This window comes from Columba livia, chromosome 1, assembly GCF_036013475.1.
Source record: "Columba livia isolate bColLiv1 breed racing homer chromosome 1, bColLiv1.pat.W.v2, whole genome shotgun sequence".
NCBI lineage: Eukaryota > Metazoa > Chordata > Aves > Columbiformes > Columbidae > Columba > Columba livia.
Genome location: NC_088602.1, coordinates 15,453,076 through 15,472,922, shown reverse-complemented (window position 1 = coordinate 15,472,922; position 19,847 = coordinate 15,453,076). Strand labels below are relative to the sequence as shown.

The following is a 19,847-nucleotide window of genomic DNA, read 5'->3' as shown; positions in this document are numbered from 1 at the left end:
GTCAAGACCTACCACTTCGATTTCAGGCCAGGAACTGGTGCTTGGCCCCATTTCATTTACGATACGGATAGAGGCCAGAAGTCTTCCCAGTTAACATTTTCGACGCTAATTTGCTATTGTACTTCTACTTATGGTAGGTGTGTGCTGCTGATTCAGCACACCTATAGCTGCACAAAACTGGGGAAGACAGAAACAACATGCCCCAGATGCTTTACAAGTAGGACATCGAGAAAACCAAAAAAACTTCAGCCTCTGTTACAAGATTTTTAAATCCAGAGATGTCACTTAAGGACACAGTGGAAAAATTTTTCGGTTTTCCATTAGTTTATATACTTGAGCCAAATCTATTGTTATTCTACCACAGTTTATTAGATTCACAGTTGTTACTTTTCATTTCAGTTGCTGTTTTTAGACTGTAATTATTCTCATGTCTCAAGAGTAAAATATTTTATTTTATACGTTTTATTTCTATTCTAGAGTAAATTGGGGCTTGAGTTCACTTTTCCACATTTTGATGAGAATATTATTTTTCTCAGCTGGTGCTTAGCCTCTAATAGAACTGCTTCTTTATTAATATACACGATGTTTAGGGAAAGTGAAAGCTGTACATATAAAACTTGGACATACAACCAGAACAATTAACCAATGCTATATAACGAATGTCTTATCTAGCCTGATTATTACATGGACAGCAATGGTAATTCAGGAGTATAAACAGTATTACAAATTTTGAATTGCTAAGCATCATTTAATTTGAATTATACTATTACTGGTAAACGTAAAAAAAAAAACATCCTGCATTATGTAACTGAGTGATGGTCACATCTTCTGTGAAAACTCCTTCTGCAAACTAATCTTCATGATCTAAGAGTCACTGCGAGAACAGTAATCCCATCAAAATAATTTGTAATTACTTTTGGCACAAATCCCAAAGTGTCATTGATATCAAATTGCTGGTTTTACTGTAATATGCCTCAAAGACAATTCATAATTATTTCTATCACCATATTGAAAAGCCCTGGAATCCTCCTGTTAAACTAGAAGTGGTGTGGTTTTGTTTTTGTTGGTTTGTGTAACAGAAAAGAATTAGCCATACAGACCCTTCAAAGCTGAAGTCGTGGATACAATTTCAGAGCATGATGCTCCAATCTCAGAATAAGGCGAAAAAGAGGAAGAAAAAAGGCACAAAAAAGGACCACTAAAGTGACCTCAGTTCAGTCTCACAGATTAAAATTTATGTGAAACAGATGCATAATTTAATCGAGTAATAAATTAAACAGCAAAAAAAGCAATTAACTATTTGTCTTTTAAATATTCCACATATACCTTATAAAAGTAACATTTTTATTGTAGTACTATAATTCCGTTGTTGCAACCAATAAACATGAGCTCTACCTGAAGTACACAAAATTGGACATGCAGAACATTTAATTGACAAAATATATAACTCTATTAGGGTCATATATAACTCTACTAGGGTCATAATCCCACTGAAGTATTTACATTCACAACAAGTGTGACTCAAGTAATCAGCACAATTTCACATTAACGAAATACAGCATGTCTTGAAAAGAACAACTTCGCTATCATGATCTCTACGCCAATGTGAAACGGGGTAAGAACATGTTTAGTGCTTACGTCTTGCAAATGAGATTCTTTCTTCTTTGCCGATAAATTTAAGTGCTTCTCTAGGATGGAATAGTATTTCTCACTTTCCTTGTCAAATTTCTTCTTCCCATCCTGAAAAACAAAATATTGCCAAGTAAAGTATTTGACTAAATGTCTCAAGTAACTTAAATTAAGAGAAATAATAGGTGCCAAAATAGGCCTAGATATTTTGTTGGTTTTGATGTTTTTAGCATTTAAATCTAAACTGGGCCTGAACATAGAAGGAGGACTGATTCAATTATTAAATGAAATATTAAGCAGGATTTTTTCCCCATAAGTACTAAACCTATACAACAGACTCGAATAGTTTCCCGTAATAAATATACATGAGGTTTTATGTAGGTGGTATCTTGCAGACATTTAACGCAAACTAATCTTTCCCACATTTTATAAATGTACCTACCTGTCACACTGTCTTTTCTGAATAATAACATCATGGAAGAAGAAGACGAGTATAATAAATTTTATGATATAGGCCTCTTCCTCGCATTTAAGACTTACATATGCTTATTTTCCACCCACACTCTTAAAATATGAGGATGATGGAAAAGAACATACGTGGTTGCAAAAGGCAATTGGTCCAAAAGTCTGTTTCCAATAATGTTTTGATGTGTCTGAATATTTAAGCTTGTCTTATTGAAAAGAGTTATCCCGCTTTTTTTCTTTTCCCACTCCTCCTAAGTTTTTCCCATCATGTGCAGATAACCCTCACATTTCTACTGTGAGACTACTGTAATACATGATAATACAAAAGAAAGCTACTGCTATGAGTAGATTAAAGAACATCGTATTTTCTGTGAACTAATTTAAAATTTATACTTCAACGTTTAAAAATAGGATATTCTGAAATTTAATTCTGAAATGTAAGAAAAAGACAGCTTTCTCACAAGCTTTTCCATCTTTCAAGAAGTGCCAAATTTCAGGAAACAGGAGAAGGGATCAAAATAAACATCCCATGAGAGTATCATTAACAATAAAAATATAGTTTTTAATTATGAAATTGTATATCCCCCAATTAAGAACAACCTCCTGCCAGCGACCTTTACAATCTTACGCAAGTTGTAATGATTCTTTCTAATGACTAACAAGTTGAATATTTTGAGAAAAGAAAGGCGAAGACCAGCAGTCCCACTTACACATGTGCAAAAGCTATTAATGGTGGAAAAACTAATTACTGGACATAATGCAGTAACATCAGGTCATCTTCAGAACTGTAGTGATTATTTTCCTGACCCCTTTCTCCCTGGAAATTGTAGCACCACCCTGTTTTTCTTTGTCATATCATGGCAAAGTCAGGTCAGTCAGAGAAATAAGAAACAGAAGGAAGAATTTAATGCTATGAACGAAAACTTATCAACTAACTGTAGCAACAAACCACCTACTGATTAGCACCAGTGACTGAAGTTGGCAATGGTAATTATACTAGATTATAAAACATATTGTATACTTTTTATCGTGCAAAAAAATCGAATATATTTAGTATGAAAAATATGCACAATTTAATGTTCTCATTACCTCACAATAAAAGTATTTTCAGAAGACAGAGGGAAAAGAAGGTACTTGACCCAACAAAATATTAATTAACAATACAGAAAATTCCCAATGCCATTCTTTATTTAATTCCAGCTATGCAGATATGAGGAAAAAAAGGCAAAAAGGAAAAAAGAAAACCTTGTATTTTGCCTAGCAAGGGAAAAAGAAGGTATATCAATTATCTTCCAAAATCTTTCCCAAACACATTCTTAAAAGAGAGAAGGCAGAAGGCAGGACTCACCAAATGACCTGTTAGCCAATAAATGAACTTCTGTGGGACTGAAATCATAGGTTGGTTCCACAGCCCCAGTTTTCCTGGGGAATACTCAAGTGACAGGTCTTTGTGACCAAGCAAGAGCAACCCGAGTATCTCAACATCTTTGGTCACAAACAGAAACCAAGTTCAGTTGATCATATACCACAGATAAGCTTCTTTTGAATAAAAGGTGCAGTTAGTTGCATACTATCTTCTGAGACAATGATGTTAAGGTGTTGGACTAAAAAATTAACTGATTATTTTAAAATCCAAGAGACACAGGTGGTAAAGTCACCATCTTGAGGAAATCCTCAAGTCAAGGGCAAACTCAACTGATGCCTCAGAGGCTGCACCAAAGGAATTAGATGAGAAGTCACGGGCAAAGCTCCTGTAGGTTTACATGTGTCAGACGAGGAATCACCCAGCCCAGCTGGGTCAGCACCGATTCCTTCCCTAACAGATTTAGGATACAAGCAGTAGATACTCCTCTTGCCTCATGAACTCAGAGTCAAGCTGATATACAGATAATGCGTTAGTCTGGTCATGCACTTGAGCTCACATTAACATACTAACACAACCTCTACCAACAAGAGCTGGGAAAGTGTCTGAAGTCTAAGCTGCTTGGTGAGAATCAAAGTCAAAGGTATGAAAACAGAACCCGGCCATCCGAAATGGCTCCTGTTCTACCATACCGCACGTCAAATGCCAAGGGGAGTCCCTTCACACATGTAATGCTATTCCCAGTGCACCAAATCCAGCTGCTTATATTTTGTGCTGACATCTGCAAGCTTCACAAAGATCTCCATGGAACCATCTGTGAAGACATGCAGAATTTAAAGGCTGCTGTTGTTCTGCTAGCAATGCTGGCCACCCTTTAGACTGATACAACAGTCATCTGCTCAACCACCACCTTTACAGTGTTTACACCAGCTAAACGACGGAGAAAAGTATCAATCTAGGGCTTCCTTGATATGAGGACAGCTTCTAGTCTGAGCACAGTGTTTCCAGGGACAGCACATCCTAACAACTTCTTCATTTTTTAACAAAAGAAAACCTCTCCCTTCAAGACTGCAAGTGGACCAAGTGCAGAGAATAAATAGAAGCAGACTGAGAGTAAAGCTTACTTGGCAGTTTTGACTGCATTAGTGTCTTACTTTGGTAATACTTCTGGGAATAAGGGTGCGGTGCCAGCAGGACAGTGTTTCTGGCACTGTACTGATCCCTCAGACATGTTTATGGGAAAAGTCTAAAAAAACTCTGGCTCCAACAGGTGGGTGAGTCGCCTTCACATGAAATGTCTTCTGTTATGTCAGTAAAAAACACATATTTGAATGTACTGAAGCGTCTGAAAACTGTTTACATCATAAAAATTAACAAAAAAAGATACACTCATGAGCAGGTGATTCATTTTCTGGAAGAGAAGAACCACGGCAGTTTATGCCAAGATCGCCCTCACCTCGCACACTCAGCCGGTGACTCACAGCAGGCGCATCCTCAGTGGAGTCACAGACGTATCTCACTCCAGCTTTAGTCTGTTCTGCAACCCCCAAAACACTCTGTGCCCACGAGACTGACAATACTTCTTTTCCACAAGCCAGGAGATTTACAAAGAAAGTTTCCATGCAAAACTATCTCCTCAAAGGTTAGGAGACAGAGGATTGCTTCTGCCTCTAGATTCCACTTTGGATCAAACCCCAAGGAGAAAAGAGATGTGGCTGGATAGGAAAGCTCATGCTGTACTGCTACCAGAACAGACAGCACCAGCCACGACACAAGGCATGAGGTACGTGGCCATTGAAAGACACTGTTCCCGACCTCTGGGCTATGTCTCTTACTCCCTGCAGCCTCCAGCCACCTTTCTTCCTCACATGACTTTCCTGCAAGTAATCCTCATCCTTTCTCTTTGCCCTGGAAACTTATCAATCATTTCTGTCAAAGTACGACCTAGAATTTTAACTTTTTAAACTTTAGGCTTTAAATTAAAGCTGCTGGACAAGGAGAACCTCAGTCCATCCCACTCCTACCAGTCTGATGGCAGTGCCAGCAGTAGATGCCCAGGGCCCAGAGAAGGACCACAGTCAGCAGGAGAGCACCTGAAGAGCAGCACAAAGGAATTCCAGCCAGTCCAACCAGTAAGTCAGCTACATTGGAGGCCAACTTAAATGTCTCTATGCAAACACATGTAGCATGGGGAATAAACAAGAGGAGCTAGAGACGTGCACACACCTGCCAGGTTGTGATCTTACTGGAATCACAGAGATGTGGTGGGATGGCTCCTATGACTGGAATGTTGGAATGGAAAGTTACAGGCTCTTTAGGAAGGACAGACAGGGGAGGTGAGGAGAGGGTGTCACCCTATGTCACCACCAGCTGGGACGCATGGAGTTCTGCTGGGGGTGGATGAAGAGTCAACCAGAGCTTATAGGTCAAGATTAAAGGAGGGCAGAGGCAGGTGACATTACAGTGGGGGTCTGCTGCAGGCCACCTGACCAGGAGGACCAAGCAGATGAGGCCATCCACAGACAAACAGGAGCAGTCTCATGTTCACAAGCCCTGCTCCTCATGGCTGACTTCAACCACCCTGATATCTGTTAGAGGAACAACACAGCAGAGCATAAGCCATCCAAGGAGGTTCCTGGAATGTGGGTGTTGATGCTAACTTCCTTCTCAAAGTGACAGAGGAGCCAACAAGGAGGGGTGCTATGTTGGACCTGTTAGAGCAAGTCCAGAGGAGGGCTACAAAGGCAATCAGAGGGCTGGAGAACTTCTCCTATGAAGACAAGATGAGAACAGAAGTTGTTCAAACCAGAGAAGAGAAAGCACTGGGGAGACCTTATAGCAGCCTTTTTAAATGCCTCAAATTTTTAACAATCCCATTAGGAACACCCTTAACTAAATGCTCAACTTCTGCATGTTATGGAGTTTTACTAACTAGTACCCTCTCGATAGAGTCAAGCGATGTAATAGCAGATCGAGATTTAATTCCTGGTTTTGTTCTCTTTGCTTAGTTTTTCTCTACTTCTATTTAAAAAATGATTAGACTATCTCCAAAAAGAGAAACTTATCTTTTCAGAAACAAATTTTGCTCAAGATACCATTAATTAAAGATATGCCAGTTAGAAGTGTAACTCAACTTCCTGGAGAAGCTGTCAGCTGGATGGGTGTACTCTTCGATGGATAAAGAACTGGTTGGAGGACCTGGCCCAAAGAGTTTGTGGTGAATGAGCCAAATCCATCTGGCAGCTGGTCACGAGTGGTGTTCCCCAGGGCTCAGTACTGGGGCCAGTTCTGTTTAATCTCTTTATCAATGACCTGGATGAAGGGACTGAGTTCACCCTCAGTAAGTGTGCAGATGACACCAAGTTGGGTGGGAGCGTTGATCTGCTGGAGGGTAAGAAGGCCATATAGAGGGATATCGGCTGGCTGGATCATTGGGCTGAGGCCAATTGTCTGAGGTTTAACAAGGCCAAGTGCTGGGTCCTGCACTTGGGTCACAACAACCCCAGGTAGCGCTACAGGCTCAGGGAAGAGAGTCTGGAAAGTGCCTGGCAGAAAAGGACCTGGGGGTATTGATTGACAGCAGCTGAATATGAGCCAGCAGTGTGCCCAGGTGGCCAAAAAGGCCAAGAGCATCCTGGCTGGTATCAGGAATAGTGTGGCCAGCAGGACTAGAGAAGTGATTGTGCCACTGTACTCAGCACTGCTGAGGCCCCACCTTGAATCCTGTGTTCAGTTTTGGGGCTCTCATCATAAGAAAGACGTTGGGGTACTAGAGAGAGAGTGCGGAGGAGGCGATGAAGCTGGTGAGGGGCCTGGAGCACAAGTCTGATGAGGAGCAGCTGAGGGAACTGGGTCTGTTCAGCCTGGAGAACAGGAGGCTGAGGGGAGACCTTATCACTGTCTACAACTACCTGAAAGGAGGTTGTAGCATGGAGGGGGTTGGTCTCTACTCCCAAGTAGCAAGTGACAGGACAAGGGGAAATGGCCTCAAGTTCTGCAAGGGGAGGTTTAGGTTGGATATTAGGAAAAAATTCTTCACAGAGAGGGTTGTCAGGCATTGGAACAGGCTGCCCAGGGAAGTTGTGGAATCACCATCCCTGGAGGTGTTTAAAAGGCATTTAGATGGTGTTCTTAGGGACATGGTTTAGTGCTAGAGTCAGGTTAGATTATGGCTGGACTTCATGATCCTGAGGGTCTCTTCCAACTGAAATGATTCAAAAGATTCTCTCCTATGCTTCATTTTACAGAAATCTATGGTTGTGAAAAGATCAGACATCAGTTATTAAAAAGGTGAGTCAACTGAGTCAGATAATTTTGGTTTTGATTCCATGCTGTAACTAATCACATGCATGCAACAAATCATTGGCATGATTCCTACAGATTTTAACCACAAGTAGTATTTTTAGATGTAAAGCAGAAAGATATTATGTTTTGAAGCTGACTTCTCTTTTCCAGTGGGAACATCAAGAAAACTGATTTTTTTTTTAAATGGTCTATGTTTGCTACAACTTTGTGTCTAGTATTTTACATCAAAATTGTTATATGTATCTTCAGAATTATTACATAAATTATCCCTCTTATTTTTCATAAAGAGCCTTTGCTCTTCTTCCCATTTCTATTTTTTCTAGTCGCAATGACTTTCGGTGCTATACTTATCTTTTAGCATATCTCAGGTATATCTTACATCTGTCCCTAAATAAAATATTTTACTCTTTGTCTGAGAATTCATATTTAAACTTTAACACATAAATCTTTAAAACAAAAAGCCCTGCACAATTAGTTCAGATAAATGTTCAAAACCAATATCCTTGTTTTGTAAGGGGTGATTTTAGAGGGATAACGAAAGGAAATGAAAGCAGAAAACCTTGCAAAGAAACTATTTGAAGAAAAAATTTCAATGAGAATCTCTTAATTAGAAAACAAGTGAATATTGTGAAATATGGCTGTGATGGTTTATTTTTCCCACATGCTAAATTAGTAGATGTTTTTCTCACCAACTCAAGCTGAGATGCAGAAAATGTAGAAACTGGCATGAAATGCCATAATAAGACTTGAATATAGATCAAGTCAGACACATTTGTCAGTGGAAGAAACTGAAGGCAATGGTGAACTCTACTGAGCTCAATAAAGCCACCTTCCCTTTCTTTCTCCTTGACAACAACTGCAAAAATGTTGATATAATAACGCACTGGAGATAGGTCATTGCTGGAATCTCAGACTTCCAAATATATTTGTCAAAGCTACATTTTTTCATTACCTTTCAAGGAAAAATCAAAATGTATTCTACAAAGTTGCTGGCATTTTGTTTGGAGTTGTAAATTTTGGGGATCATGTCTTACTAAGTAGTAGGACAAGGAAAAATAGAGATGTAGACCAGAAACTAAACTAGATTTAGTCTTGGAAAGATTGGTTTGAGCTCAGATCCTATGAAAACATGAGGTCTCAGAGTCCCAGAACTTCTCTTCTGAAAACAAATAAATTCACCTTACATTTTATTCTGCCTGAGGTTTTGCTTGGAATTCTCTGGGGGGTGGCTGCTGTGTTGGGGGCTGGCGGTTTTTGTTTGGTTTTAATAAAGTTGAAATTATCATAGGCATCTGAGACCACAGGCTGCATTGTGATAGATGTCTGGATGGGGGGATTTCTTTTTGGTAGACATTTTGATTTGTTATGTGCATGGTAAGGCCAAAAAAGGTTTGAGGTAAGGCCAAAAGACATCTTCCAAATGCAAAGGTGAAAACGGGATGTTAAACTCCTTTCCTCCTCCGAAACAGAATTCAACATATCATGAGGCTATAGTGTCTCTCCAAATCTATGAGAAAGTTAGGAGGTTAATGGGCATTGCTTATGTATTGTTAGCAAATAATATTAAGTGGAACAAAGTTATGGTATAGTTTATAAAGAAATGACAGATGCTTAATATAAAATAGGGTTAATATAGTCATAAATTATGACTTATGTTACTCATAACTGCTAGTGAAAACACTTCCAAATTGAAGCTGAACGCACCATGTAGAAAATTAAATGTCCTAACACTATAAATCTTTAAATCAATCATTTACTCAAAAAGAACAGCCATATGCAAACCATAAATATCCAGAAAAGAATATTGTGTAACACAAATAATTATAATAAAAAGAACATATTGCAACTATGAAGTATAACAAGGCAATAAACTGGGAATACAAGACTGTTTAGCAGCATTAAAGCCGTGAAGACAGCTATTAAAAACTGTCAGTTTAAAAAATAACCTCAATTAAAATCAGGTAAGATATGCATAAAACTAAAAACATACTTTAAACAACCCGAAACTAATTTAAGTTTAGGATGGAGTTGACATCTGCATAAACCACTAAATAAACCTGCAAGAGATAATTGACTTTCAGGTTCATAAAATTCTGAAGAAAATTTTCTTTTCCCTGTGTAATGTCCTGACAGATCCAAATATCAGGTACTTTCAAAAGCATTTCCTGTTACAGTAAAATCCTACAGCCATTTCCTAATACTTCCCTATTTAATTCCATCAGATGTGTGCAGACAGAGGGTGCATACCAGTTGAGACTGAAAAAACAGCAGAAAATTTTCACTCTTTCTATGAGATCTAAAATTCTGTTCAAATTAAGAAGCAGTTACTATTAAATGAACAAATGTGTTGGCAGAATGTCATTCGTTTCTCTCAAAAATATTCTCTCTCGAAATGGAAAAAACCATTGAAAGTTCCCAGCACTGCTGTGAAAAGACACGCAAACCTGCCAGCACTGGCAGGTCGCTAAGCAGGACACGTTTGACTCTGTTATTCAGCTGCAGAGCTGTCTCGAGTTTATTTGGCACTTGGCGATTCCAGGAGTAGCTGCTAGATGTCTGGGAATCTGTTAAATCCCTGCCCAAACAGCAGGACTGGTGAGTCTACACACGTAATCTAGTTTTATTGTTTTTACTGTCTACTAAACATGAAGTATTTTTTGCTGGAATATCTTGCTTAGGATACCAGTGCGTTACTGCTGAAATAATATGAAGAAGCTCCCTACAACAGCAGAAACCAAGTTTTTAAACTCTTCTCTGAGGCAGGTTTAGGACAGTTTCCTGAAGCTGAACAGTAAAAGGGTGTCTTGCTCCTGTACAAAAGATTGTGACTTTAAATTATTTTAAAAAGAAACTTACCCATGCACTTTAGGAATTCAGAAAGAAGCTTGAATTAACTCTGTATACTTCATTAAAATTCATACAAAATAAACCGCCCATGTCATAAGCAATACAGATATATGTTAGAAATCAATATAGCTATATATGCTGAGTAGACAGTAAATGACAAAAATACACAACCCAATCCTAAGTTATCACTTACATGACAAAAGGAAAGAAGCTCATTCGCATCAGCAATAACACATGCTGAGGTTTAGAATATTCAAAATGCTGAAGTTACTGAGCTGGCAACACCAGCCATGTGAACCTGTTAACATTAATGCTTACAAAATCAGTCAGGAGAGGAGAGCTTGTCTGCAAAAGCAGAAAGTAGTTCTATATCTATTTTTTTTCCTCATTGTCTAGTTCCAGTACAAGCTTAAAGAGTTTCCTGAAGTTCATTAAAAAGAAATAAAAAATACAATGTTTTTTATGGTTTCTGCTTCAACATGCACCAAATTCAGTTCAGTTCAGACAATGAAGTGGGACAAACATAAAAAAAGGAGGTTTACAGGAAAGGACACACCTATCACCATTGCACAGATCTGGGGGTTTGTAGCCAACTCTTTGATGCAAACAGTGCCACACACCGACTGCGCAGACAGCAGAAGAGCAACTGACAACGGGCGATACTGAAGTGGGCTGGTTTAACCCGTGGGGAACAGGCAGCTCCAATTTTTACCTTATCTTCTGCATCAGCACCTAGACTATGCAGGCACAAATCTCTCAGCTTCACCCATGTGTAGACAGCTAGAAATTTGCCTTTCAAGTCCAGCAGTCATACCAACCTGTTATCCAGCACAGTGCCAACAGTGAAAAAAGTTTGTTTTTCTTGATTCTCTGGTTCTCATACTAAGGACAGAGAAGACAGACTTGGCACTATAGGTACTAATGTAAGCGCACAGAAATACTAAAGATACAGAATCCAGTTATGTGGAGTGCAAGCACAGCACAGGGTTGCTACAGGCAGGACACCATTTGTAGCATCATCTTTGCACTTGACAGCAAGGCTCGGGTTCATCCTAACAGTCAGGGTGGTAAACTTCTCAATTACAAAAAGAACATCCAGTTTTTAAAACTGTATTACACTAGTCAACAACTTCCCTTGGTCTCCACTGCTGTCCCTTTACTGACATTGCTTATTCTCTCTGTCCGTCCCTCGGTCTCCCTAAGAGGCCACGACCCATTCCCTGAGCGTTCCCCGCTGGCTTCCCCACCTGATGCTGCTCCTCTCCTCACCCACATTCCTCCAGCAGCACTGGATATTCCTTCCTCCCCCCATGGGAACACGGCCAGTTCAGGTTCTCCACACCTCCTTTCTGTGCTAGATTCCCTCCCAAATTAGGTGTATTTCAGTAATGTCTCGGTGCGCCAGTAAACTAAAATGTGTATGATGAGGCCATTTCAGCAGCGTGGTTACAAAATATCTTCTTCCCTTTGTGCACTTAAAGGAAAGAAAATGCAAAAAAAGCTGCAAGGAATATAATGTCATTCAAAAAAGCAGCTCCGAGACTAGTTTATAACGTCACATACTCACTGCTTTATTTTAAAAGCAGAAGATAAAAATATCTCTTTCTTAAGTAGTAGTATCTTTGTAAAGATACCCTGGGAATCTCTCTCTCATCTATGCCAACCAGTCAGCGACGTCCCTGACTTCAGCGTGCCAGCAGCACGTCCAGCACAGCGCAGGGTCCCACGCCACCTGCCACGTCATCGCTACGGGACCACAACGCTGACCTGAGGAAGCACTTGAGGCGTGTTACGAGAAAGTTTTCAGATTAATACACAGAACTGGAAGCTGTGCTGTTTATAGATAGAGAAGATTAAAAAAAAAAAAAAAAAAAAAAGAGGAAACAGTCTGGGGTTAATGTCAGAAGTGATTTTGTTTTGAAAGCATCTATTTTCAGTGTCCCTCTAACAACACTGATAAAGGAACACAAACTATCACTTTAGGGTGAAGAGTCATGCCTCCCCAGTGGCGTTGTTAAGCTCAACCCATGTTCTCAGTTTACTTCTTATGGAGGGATGATCTTCTCATCAAAACAACCATCTGAGACCATCCCTTCTTGGCAAGCTCCACAGGAACAAATGGTTCTGTGGTGGCTACTTTAGACTGAAAGATCCTGAAATAACGAAGGTGTTTCATCTGCCAGAAAGATGAGGCTCTTGGTGCTCCGATATGTACACCAAGACACATCAGAGTTTCAAGCAGTCATGCCCATCTTTTGTTACAGTACAGAAGTGATACTTGCCAACTACTATCACCCATGACACCTTGGAATAGAGCTATTATATTTTTATCCTTGCCTTGCAAAAAGCAGAATTGCTACGATGGTAAGAGAGTTCAAGTTTGTATATTCCCAGGCTGCTGCAGAACCTGCTGCATAGATCGAGCAAGATACTGGATGAAGGGAAACCTATGGTTGTATAGCCAAGTGTCACAATCAAATTGTTTTCTATTTAGAATGGAAACTGCAACTCTGCCACAGGTGTGGAATAATCACCCATAGACTCAGCATCATCTGAGTAACGCCCAAACATAATACATCTATTTTTATGCTCTTATCTTAAATACACTACAGAAGAAAGGGAAGCAATGGAGAAAGAGAATAAGATTCACAGATTAATGTATGCCCATGTAAAAAGCCTCCTGATTTATTTAAGTATTATGTGTTTGGTACAGCTGTGGACTATGCAACATCCATGAGCACACCTCTAAAATAACCCCTGTAGGGTAAGAGAATGCAGCTGCCTTTCTGAAAACATTATGAATTTGGTTTCATAAAGATGGTAAAATTCAGAGTGGAGTCCTATTTTGAGCCTGAGGAAGCAGGGGAATAGATGCCTTTGACTAGTTGGGTAGAGACTGAGACCTTGTGCAGGGGGCAAAAGACTAAACTCTCTGCTTCCCACAAGTCATGTCCTGCTCTGTGCCATGGACAATCGGTCACGTTCTATATCTCTCTTAAATCCTCCTTGAGATTCTTGAAGAGTCTCATCAACAACCTTGAGTCCTGTTTTTCAGGTGTGGGATGTAATCCTCCCCATGCAATGGCTGAGAGCAAGGCTAGAAAGGACATAATAGATGAGTAGGGCTTCTGAGCATAGTTGCCAAATTCCCCCACTGTGAAGTACCCAACAAGAAGTTCATTTCCCCTGTGAACTGGAAATGAAGTCTGGAGGTGATCGTCCTCGCTCATATTTTGTTCCAGGCTCAGGAGCCCAGCAGCTTTGAGCAGCTGCGTGGGGTCCAGACGCAGTGTCCCTGAATGCTTCCTGTGACACAGGTGACAGTGGGCCAATTTAAATTAGCAACAAAAAAGCCTTAATTTAATTAGCAATTGCACACTTGCATTTTTATGTTCTTCTGTTGTTTTCCACTTAAAGGACTGATACTTGCTACCTAAGTTTTTATTTTTCTGGTTTACTAACCATAGGGTTTTTTTTAATAAATGGTTCTTTTTGCCAACATAAATACACTGTATACTGACTTCAGCAATTTCACCAATTAACATATTTACTCTAAGCCTTAATTCTTACATGTTTTGGCAGAACACAATAAATTACATTGCCTATTTACTATAGACGACTAATTTATTTACCATTAATTTATATATGTTTTCTTTAGGATGTAAATTAGAGTTCTATTAAAGTGCATAAAAAACACAGGTTCAGAAACTGGTTTTAGTCAGTCAGCCAGTTAATCATATTTAAATTTTAACAGAAAGAATGCATTTAGTACAATATATTAAAACAGACTTTGTACAGAGTATTAACTGTTTACTAACAAATACTTGCAGTTAATGGATTGAACTAACAGTTTTTAATCACCGTGTCCACAATCTTTTAGTTATGAGATCTGAGTTTTTGTTTTTTAAAGGAATACACTAAAAGTGAAACAAGCTTTTAGGATTGTTCTTTTTTGTTTTCAGTTAACTTCCTAGAAGTTTCTCAACTTTGAACAAAACCAGTTACTGCGATGACAAAATAATTTTGCTGCATTTGCATAATGACAAAAGGCCTCTGGATCCAGGTGCTCAGCCAGAGATATCTCCCAACTTAATGGTCTGTTTTTCCACAGAAGAAAGTAAGACTGCCTGAAAAGACGAAGTGTGTGCACACTGGGCTCTTCACCACTATTTTTGAAACATCCCAAACATTTCACACACAGAAGTGTAAAAGAAGCAGTGGGTAGTCACAGCGTAGCACTACAATTATTTTCTACTTTAACAGGGATTACCAAATTGATGCAGGTCTTACTCAGCTTCCTGCTTCCATAAATTTATTTGAATAGCTATATTTTAAAGTAAAAATACATTTGACCCATTTAAAAAATCTTTTTTATACTATACATTTTCATTAAATGCAAATTACAAATGGAAAAGTAGATAGCTGCAGCTGATAAAGCAACAATCCACCTACTCCAGATTTTAGGATCTGGGTCAATTCACAGAAGACTCTATACATAGACACTGAAATCCAGAGGAAAAAAAGCAAAAATCAGGATGAAACAACATTTTTAACAATATTTAATCTGAAGCTTTCAAATTTTCAACTTTTCTTACATCTGTCACAAACAAAATTTACCATTATAAAACCAACATTATTTTTAACATTAGTCTTCTCATTTCTCAGTTCTTGCATCTGTCAATACTAGTTTAAATAAGATATCAGATTAGACAACATATTCTGCATTATCCCTCAGATAAAAGTGATCTAGGACTCACACTGGAATTAAATGTATTTACAAATGCAATTTACAGATCACAAGCTTAACCCAAACCCCAACAATTCATATGAGTAAAAGAAAACCTAAAGAAAACATGTAGTTCCATATCTATCAGGGATAGATCCTTAAAGACAGTAGTATCTAAACAGATTGTCACTTGATCTTTTTATCAGTAAAGTAAATTTTTGGTGTGCAGCCATAGAAACATGGAATTGTTTCGGTTGGAAGACCCTCAGGATCATTGAATCTAAACATAACAGTGACGGTCAAGCAGCCTCAACTCCTCCTCCTCAGTCATTTCTCCTCTTCCTAATCCTCCAGCCCTCCTCCTCCTCTGCCTTGGCAAACCAGACAATACCTCCCATGAACAAAAACCAATTGCCCTTTCCCCATTAGCCAGTTCCTTACACAGATTTGGTTACTTATAATAATCTCCATCTAAACTAAATTATAAGCTCTCATGCAGAGTGCTTTAAAGGCCTTGCTGAAATAGGCCTTGCTTTCAAGGCCTTGCTGAAATGCTGAAATCCACCGCATTTTCCTGCCTACAGAGTAAGTTACAAAAAATAAGGTCTCAGGTAACTCTGGTAGTAATTGTTTTTGGGAAACTATGTTGCATTTTAACTCAAACCATTTGGCCATCAATTATCCTGGCCTGGCTCCACTTCTGCCGCTTCCCTGGCCCCCTCCTCTCTAAGGTTCAGGTTGATATTAAAATATCCCAAACTAGTGGACGCAAGGACCAAACCTTGAGCAACACACGCGGCTTATAATGAAACACCTTCCACCATACCTAGTAGAGCAAAGTCATTCATTTTTCTCAGGAACAAGTGCTATAATTTGATTAGATACCAAGGAAACTAGTTCACAAAATAGGCATTCTGGCATCTCTAACTGATCGTAGATACCTATCTAAAACTCTGCTTTGACAGCTCTCTGACAGACTTTAAAAAAAAAGGGTGTTTTTCTGTTTGTTTTATTCCCCTTGACTTCTGGACAATCCAAATTAAACACAGAGAGAGCGCGCCAGCCCCTGCACACCTACATACATCATGTGCCTATAGGTGTGAACATGGGTGCAGGAAAATTAATCCCAGCAGTTAACATGGATTTGTCTCCCAAACAGAATGGAATTCACAGCTTCAAATGAATGAATGAAAGTAGGTAATGATAAAAAATAATCCTCCTGGCCAAAATAAATAATTTTATGAAACAAACAGATGGAATCGCAAGGAGGAAACAAAACTCTCCTTTTAAGTCTTAAAATTGCTTCTGTTGTCTTTGATCTAAGTTGCACTAAAGGTCAATGAACATTGGAACGAATATTGCTAAATACTGTACCAAATGGATAAAAAAGAAACATGAAAGTTTGGCCTTATTGTACATAACACTTCACACAATGATCTCACCAAAGTCACCAGCTGGGGACTTGCAAACCACATTTACCAAATAAGGCAAAACGCTTCGTGCCTGAAATCCTTTCCCAGTTACCTCACCCGGCTTTTGCTCGTGTTTCTACAATAATTGCAGAGGTCATTTTTTTAAGCTCAGATGGAGTAAATCAACAGGCTATCCAATGCAAAGCTGGGTTTGTGTAGTCTCGGGAGAGAACTCAGCTTTATTTAAACTGAGTGTGTACAGAAAAGGAAGAACTGAAATATGTGCAATAAAAACAGAAGAGCGAGTAGCATAAATCCCGAAGAGCAAGTGATGCAGAATTGTGTATTGCTACTTTGATTACAAACACTAATGTTTTATGGGGAATGTTTCTCAAATTTGTTGGGGTCCTTCAGGTTTTTGAAGTGCATGTGAAGAATTGCTCTTTAATGTTATTCTTGTTACAATCCAAAACCACTTGAACTTTGCACTCTGGGTTTATGCTGCCCTTGTATTTGAAATATAGCTTTGTAACATCAACATGACATATTTTATCCTCCATATTCTCTTTGATTTCTGTGATTATACTTTTTGCCTAAACTTGATATAGTCTTAAATTAAAAAATAAAATATTCCCATTCTCTATATTAAACACAACAATAGGACAGTCCTAGATAGCTCATCATGGTAAGAAAAATCTTGCTAAGATACTTAGTATTCAAACAAAATGGTGATTATCACAGTGAAAACTGTCATTAATTAATAACATTTCCTCCTTCTCCCCCCGCTCCCTGTGTGTTTGTGGTGGGGCAGTGGGGAAGATTGCTTGGTTTTATGTCCAGCTGAATTTTATCTGGTGTTTTAGAAAGAAAGGAAAAACCCAGTAAACACTTTTAAGCGCTTGCTCTCATGATCTTCCCATCCGCCCCCAAAACCTGACTGTAGTACCAAAGATCATTTCCTATTATGTATATTGGTAACACAACTATCTAATATTTTTCCTCCAGAAATTTGGAAATGCAGCTTAACAGGGTACTAAAATTAATTATTTCAAAGTTCAGTTAGAAGTGAGAGAATCCAGCGCTCACCACTGCTTATAAAACACACTGTCACAACACCAGGGTGATCACAAAGACCAGATGCTCGCATCTCTGGCTGTTGCTGAAATTGCCAATACAAAAGGCATACACAAGGAGCCTCATGTTTCCATACCTAATCTCTTAAAATGCTTGTCCATAAGATGTTACGATGTAAATTATTCATAGCTCTAGAAATATATAATATGACATAACTATCATCTATACCATGGAGTCTGCACCACCTCAGCCTCTCTTTGGAGCGGAACAGAAGTACAGAAATGTTTTCAGATTTTTAAGGGTGACAGGGATGGCAGAGAAACAGAAGCAAGTTTGGTTTGATTTAATATAATCCTCCACACTGTTGTAAATTAATATTTGGGGAAAAAAAATCTCTCAAACCTGATATTTCATAGCAAAAAATAACAGTTGATGCATGGTTCATACAGCCGACATGTTTAGAGAAGCCCTCAAGTAAGAAGTGACATTCTCAGTGTCCTGTGAAATGTGCTGTTGTTCAACAGTGTGCTGTTGAAATCCAAGTATCAAGAAAGCATTTATGTTTTGTTGTTTGGCTATCAGTTCAGATCGCCCTAGAGGAGTTCAGAGAGCAAAATCTCTGTGCAAAACTTCATTAACTTCACATGAAAAACTAACAAGGTCAACTCACTCCATATTTATAAGAGTTCATAAATGCTCCAGGGTCAAGGCCAGTGAACACCAGTGGAGGTAAGCAATCTGACCACATTCTCTACTTCACTAACAATGAATTTCAGAAAGCCCAAATTTCTACTCTGTTTTGTACTGGTCTCATTATTCCTAGATTACATACTGCTATTTTGCAATTACTAGAAAAACAGTATTAAATGTAATTAATCCCTCACTTCTTTATGATGATTACATTTAGTTAAAGGCCAACTGTAATTGCTTCTGCTGATAAAAATCAATTCAGAGGCGAATGTTTATATCACAATCTGGGTTATGCAGGTGGTCTGAGTCTCTCATTTTTGAGACTGACAGCTGAACTCCATGTGCAGTGCAAGAAAATATGAGTTTATCTGATGTTTTATAAAACAATGAGCTGTGAGAGCTCTCTATATGGCACCAATGAGTCAAGCCAGTACCCTGGACTGCCCCAAACACACATCGCACTGCACAATGAAGTGCATTAGACACTGGAAAAAGGCTTCTCCCGAACTCATTCAGGACACTGCTGTGTGACCACTTACAAGTCAAATCGATCACAGTATCACAGTATGTTTGGGATTGGAAGGGACCTCAAAAGATCATCCAGTCCAATCCCCCTGCTGGAGCAGGAACGCCTAGGTGAGGTTACACAGGAACATGTCCAGGTGGGTTTTGAATGTCTCCAGAGAAGGAGACTCCACAACCTCCCTGGGCAGCCTGTTCCAGTGCTCTGGCACCCTCACTGAGAAGTTTTTTCTCAAATTTAAGTGGAACCTCTTGTGTTCCAGCTTGATCCCATTACCCCTTGTCCTATCATTGTTGGCCACCGAGAAGAGTCTGGCTCCATCCTCATGGCACTCACCCTTTATATATTTATAAACATTAATGAGGTCCCCCCTTAGTCTCCTCTTCTTCAAACTAAAGAGACCCAGCTCCCTCAGCCTTTCTTCATAAGGGAGATGCTCCACTCCCTTAATCATCTTCGTTGCCCTGCGCTGGACCCTCTCCAGCAGTTCCCTGTCCTTCTTGAACTGAGGGGCCCAGAACTGGACACAATATTCCAGATGTGGTCTCACCAGGGCGGAGTAGAGGGGAAGGAGAACCTCTCTCGATCTACTAACCACCCCCCTTCTAATACACCCCAGGATGCCATTGGCCTTCCTGGCCACAAGGGCACAGTGCTGGCTCATGGTCATCCTGTTGTCCACCAGGACCCCCAGGTCCCTTTCCCCTACACAGCTCTCTAATATGTAATTTCCCAACCTATACTGGAACCTGGGGTATCACTGATGCCACAAATTATGTAAGATGGGCACATGCCCATATTTTATCTGGAAGG

At 39.3% G+C, this 19,847-nt stretch overlaps 1 protein-coding gene across 1 annotated transcript in view; it reads right to left on the bottom strand.

The window, feature by feature from the left end:
* Nucleotides 1-19,847, bottom strand: part of ARHGAP42 (Rho GTPase activating protein 42) — a 165,909-nt gene that overhangs the window by 55,338 nt on the left and 90,724 nt on the right. Inside the window, exon 5 of the mRNA XM_065044178.1 lies at nucleotides 1,639-1,740. Coding sequence (XP_064900250.1) covers nucleotides 1,639-1,740 — 102 coding nt within the window. The remainder of the gene's footprint in view (nucleotides 1-1,638; nucleotides 1,741-19,847) is intronic.